This window comes from Gasterosteus aculeatus, chromosome 1, assembly GCF_964276395.1.
Source record: "Gasterosteus aculeatus chromosome 1, fGasAcu3.hap1.1, whole genome shotgun sequence".
NCBI lineage: Eukaryota > Metazoa > Chordata > Actinopteri > Perciformes > Gasterosteidae > Gasterosteus > Gasterosteus aculeatus.
In genome coordinates, this window is record NC_135688.1 from 29958587 (window position 1) to 29963701 (window position 5115).

At 50.8% G+C, this 5115-nt stretch overlaps 1 protein-coding gene across 1 annotated transcript; it reads left to right on the forward strand.

Moving 5' to 3' along the window:
- Positions 1-708: 708 nt before the first annotated feature.
- LOC120817189 (tubulin alpha-1C chain) lies at positions 709-4946 on the forward strand. Its single transcript, XM_040173099.2, has 4 exons — positions 709-900; positions 3084-3306; positions 3438-3586; positions 3700-4946. The coding sequence occupies exons 1-4, from the start codon at positions 898-900 to the stop codon at positions 4672-4674; spliced, it is 1350 nt and encodes a 449-aa protein (XP_040029033.1). The 5' UTR covers positions 709-897; the 3' UTR covers positions 4675-4946.
- The last annotated feature ends 169 nt before the right edge of the window (positions 4947-5115 follow it).

The window sequence follows — 5115 nt, forward strand, 5'->3', positions numbered from 1 at the left end:
GTGCTTAAATACGCGAGTATTTGCCCGAGTATAATGTATTTTAATAGATTAATTTACTTATTACAATTGTAGTTTAACGTTATCCCGTTAGGTAAGAAAGCGCCCCTTATTCCTCAATTTCCCACAATGCAATAGCATTTTTCAACTCCACCCTTCTGCTGAGCAATCCGGAGCCCGGTCAGTAATCAACTTTTTTTGTTATAAATATGCACTCCTAATTAATTTGTGCCTTGCGCTATTAGTTTGATTATTAAATATAAAGCCATGAAAGAAGTATTTATATATTTTACATCGGTAAAGGTGATAATAAACGGTACTCGGCTGCTACTTTACTTTTGTAATATTGTTCTTGTAGGAGCCATTACTTCTGCTTAATTTAAGATAATGCTGTGCAGAAGTGCAATAGAGTATACTTACTCGAGTAGCGCATTAAAATACTTATTACTCCACTACAGTTCACATTTTGTACTTTTCCTAAGGTCTTTTATGCAAACATTTAGTACGCAGGACTGTAAAAGTAAAATCTCTAAAGTCTGCTGCTGCGTATTTTGAATAATTTCGTCTGTAATGATGCGTCACGTCCTTTTAATCTGATCAACGTGCTTGTAATCCAAAAAGTAACGCCAGGCGTCAAATACATGTTTTTATCACTAAGTAGAAAGTAAGACGAGTCTCTCTCTTAAACATGGACGCTGCTCTTACTGTGAAAGGGTGCAGCCGGAAGCGCCAAGTTCAGCCTGCGCCTCCTCTTCCGGCTCCTCCCTCTGCAGTGGCTATAAAGCAGTGTGCGTCACACTGTGAGGGGACTTCACTCACAGAGATCTCATTATAGGTGACCTGTGAGAGCCTGCGTCTTTGAATTCCTCTCTTCCAAAGGACAATCGGATCATCGTCATAATGGTGAGTATTGGTGCGACGGTTGTTATGAGGTCACGCGCGGAGGGAAGCGGCCGGTTCCCGTCCGGAGTTCGTCACAGGAAACAGCAAGTCGTACTTTTCCTGTTGCATCTGCGTAGTTTCCCTCCAAAAACTCGAGCCTCGGCTTTTGCCTTTTTTTTTTATTGCTTCTTCGGCGGCCCGGGGCTGATCCAAAAGCAACATGTCGACTGTTCCTATGTAACGATTTAAAAATAATACCATTTTTAGAAATGCCTTAAAGGAAAGCTCCTCAGAGCGCTTCGGTGGGGGGAATCCTGCGGGGGACGGTTAACTCTTTCCATGTGTCGTGTCAGCGGGGCCCTACTTTCTGGGGCGGTGCTGATGTGGCTTCCGCAGGCCGCGCGCGTGTGTTTTTTTTTTTTACTTTTCTATTCCTGCCGGCCTGCGCCATCGGGCCGAAAGCTGCTGCGTGTCTGCAGCGTCACACCTGAAGCCCAAAACCAATCTGAGGCCTGTGTTTTAACATGAGGTCAGACATGTGATTATTTAAACCCCTGAAGCCCTGGATCAACCTTTTTTTTTCTCCCCCCTTCAGCAGCTTACATTAATTCTTCAGCCCTTTCACCCTTTTAAACTTTGTTCCCCGCGTGGGAGCAAACAAGTGCGTGTGTCGCAACGTCTGAGGGCCCAAAGCCGACAGCAGTTGAGATGTGACACTTCCTGCTAGTGACTCAACACGGAAGAGCGTTTTTAAAAAGTCACTTCACTTTAGTGACGCACGTTGAGATTAATTAATTAATTAATACGTTAGAGGGCGAGAAGACGAAGCCACGCGCCCCCCCCTTAACTTAAAGTTCACTAGTTGTCAAACTAAAGCGACTCCCCAACACAAAGCCCCTCTTGTCAGCTGTCCCGTGTTTCTACGCCGCAACGTCATCTGTGACGTAGTTTCAGGGCGAGATACCGGAAGTGGACTGTCCCGCACACACGCCCCTGACGCCCTGTTGCGGGTTCACGCGCACGAAACCGTAAAAAGGAAGCTTCTTTCTGCGTCGTTTTTATTCTGCAGGTGAAGCGCGTGAGTTCCGCAGTGCGCGCGCGCGCGCGCGGGAATGGCGCTGTGTGCGCAGCTTCCACTCAGAATAGCTGGCAGCTCCCATGCGGCGGCCCCCCTCCGCATCACGAGCTATTTAGGGAGGGAGGGGGGGGGGGCGTGCAGATTTCAAAACAAAAGCACACCATAAAACCAAAACCAAGTTATGTGGTCACCGTTTGGGTGGAGATGACCTAGCTGCTCTAATCACCTCACCCATAGCCGCTTATCAACCATCGAATTACTTTTGGCAGAAATCTTATCTTTCTGAAAAACTGCTGATTCATTCAGCCAACTGCAAGAAATTCTCTATCAGAGGACATAATGCAGAATAAAGCATACATCTGATAGGATAAAGAACTTAAAGTTAAAATTGCATTTAGCTCACAGGTGTCCTCAGCAAACCGTTTCTCAGAAGGGGACGTGGCTAAATGCAGATAAAGTAGGTCGCCCACATGAAACCGGTATGAAAGTCTCCTCCCAAAGCGCCCAGGAGAACCTGTCGAGCTGCTCCGTCAGAGAGAGGCCGCCATCGCGGGAATTTCACAACCACGGGATTATTTCACCGGCCCACGTGTTCCTGTTTTAAAAGGAGGCAGAGGTCATCTGCTGCCCCATAGCTCACTCGCTAACATGCTAATGTTTCTCACACGGCGCTTGCGTGGCTTTAACCTTCCGAAGGGCCACTTGGCACAAATAGACCTACTGTGTTCCATAAGCTCCCTCAGGCCCAATCTCTCTTCCAAATGATGCGACCAGACATGCTTCAGTCAGCCTGCGCCCTCTGCTCCACCCACGTCATCTAAACGTCCCCACAAATACCTCTGCAGGGAGTGGAGGCCCTTTGGCCCCCTTCGAGTCGATGACGAGTACATGCTAATGACCTCTCCCCACTTATTTAGACCGCTGACTGCGGAGGTGTCATGGCGGCGTAAACGTCTGACCTGATAGGTCGAGGCCACCAAATAGTGTGGTGAAAATGAGGTGGCAGCGCATGACGCGATCCGCTCTGATTTGCATAAAGAGAACCGGTTTAATTTCTGTGTAGCTTCCGATCCCTTTCATCATTTCAGTTTGGAGTCCTTAATGGAAAACATTTCTCCTCCTCCAGCGAGAGTGTATCTCTGTCCACGTTGGCCAGGCGGGTGTCCAGATGGGCAACACCTGCTGGGAGCTGTACTGTCTGGAGCACGGCATCCAGCCCGACGGGCAGATGCCCAGCGAGAAGCCCAAAGGGGGCTACGACGACTCCTTCACCACCTTCTTCAGCGAGACCGGCAACGGGAAGTACGTCCCCAGGGCCATCTTCGTGGACCTGGAGCCCACTGTGATCGGTGAGGATCTGTGACGTCACGTCGTTTACATGTCGGGCCGATTCAAGCTTTGTTGGCCGCGCCCACTTCAGTTTTTAAGTTAGTTTCTCAGTTCAGTATCCACCGTAAACGTCCGCCTCTCCCCCCCGCAGACGAGGTTCGTACAGGAACGTATCGACAGCTTTTCCACCCCGAGCAGCTCATCTCCGGGAAGGAGGACGCCGCCAACAACTACGCCCGCGGTCACTACACCGTGGGGAAGGAGCACATCGACAACGTACTCGACAGGATCCGCAAACTGGTACGAAAAAGATCCTAAAACGTATCTGGTCCCCCCCAGAGGGTGTCGCCTGTATGTCGCGCTCTCTATAACCATTTGTTTAAAACCCTCTAATGGTAACGACCTCCTCCCAGTCTGACCAGTGCACGGGACTGCAAGGGTTCCTGATCTTCCACTCCTTCGGAGGAGGAACCGGCTCCGGCTTCACCTCCCTCCTGATGGAGCGCCTCTCCGTAGATTTTGGCAAGAAGTCCAAGCTGGAGTTCGCCATCTACCCGGCCCCCCAGGTGTCCACCGCCGTGGTGGAGCCCTACAACTCCATCCTGACCACCCACACCACCCTGGAGCACTCCGACTGCGCCTTCATGGTGGACAACGAGGCCATCTACGACATCTGCCGCAGGAACCTGGACATCGAGCGTCCCAGCTACACCAACCTGAATCGGCTCATCAGCCAGATCGTCTCCTCCATCACCGCCTCCCTGCGCTTCGACGGCGCCCTGAACGTGGACCTGACCGAGTTCCAGACCAACCTGGTGCCCTACCCCCGCATCCACTTCCCCCTGGCCACCTACGCCCCGGTCATCTCGGCCGAGCGGGCCTACCACGAGCAGATCACGGTGGCCGAGATCACCAACGCCTGCTTCGAGCCGGCCAATCAGATGGTGAAGTGCGACCCCCGCCACGGCAAGTACATGGCCTGCTGCCTGCTGTACCGCGGCGACGTGGTGCCCAAGGACGTCAACTCCGCCATCAGCAACATCAAAACCAAGCGCAGCATCCAGTTCGTGGACTGGTGCCCCACCGGCTTCAAGGTGGGCATCAACTACCAGCCCCCCACCGTGGTGCCCGGGGGCGACCTGGCCAAGGTGCAGCGGGCCGTGTGCATGCTGAGCAACACCACGGCCATCGCCGAGGCCTGGGCGCGACTCGACCACAAGTTCGACCTGATGTACGCCAAGAGGGCCTTCGTCCACTGGTACGTGGGGGAGGGGATGGAGGAGGGGGAGTTCTCGGAGGCCAGGGAGGACATGGCCGCCCTGGAGAAGGATTACGAAGAGGTGGGCATGGACTCATTTGAAGAAGATGAAGAGGGCGAAGAGTATTGAGGAAAAACAAAGCAGAGGTGTATTGTTTATAAATTGAGCCGTTTTTAAAGAAAGGGGTAAAGTTCTCGCTCAATCCAACAGTTCATGATTCAAAGTCTCCTCCAGAAGCATGCCGAGTGTCAATGTTCAGTTTGCTTGTACGTAAAACTCAATAAACACTAATGTTACTGCTGGGCAGTGTGTCTGCGCTCAATCCCACGGCGTTCAAGAAATGACTCCGATGGGAGAGATGTGCCTTTACATCCTTTTCTAAATAAAGCTGTTGAGACCAACTTTTCCTGACTCAAGAATAACATCTGATTTTAATTAATGTCTACGCTGTGTTGGCGATTAAGATTTTGCAATATGAAGGTAGGAAATTGTAATTGACGGCGCTCCTTAATTATTAAACCTTGGATTAAAATGCATTGTGCCAATTAAATGACTAAATTAAGAAATCAA

Coding starts and splice junctions, on each gene's coding strand:
- LOC120817189 (XM_040173099.2), top strand. Junction 3,307..3,437: donor CCTGGAGCCCACTGTGATCG/GTGAGGATCTGT, acceptor TCCCCCCCGCAG/ACGAGGTTCGTACAGGAACG. Junction 3,587..3,699: donor TCGACAGGATCCGCAAACTG/GTACGAAAAAGA, acceptor ACCTCCTCCCAG/TCTGACCAGTGCACGGGACT.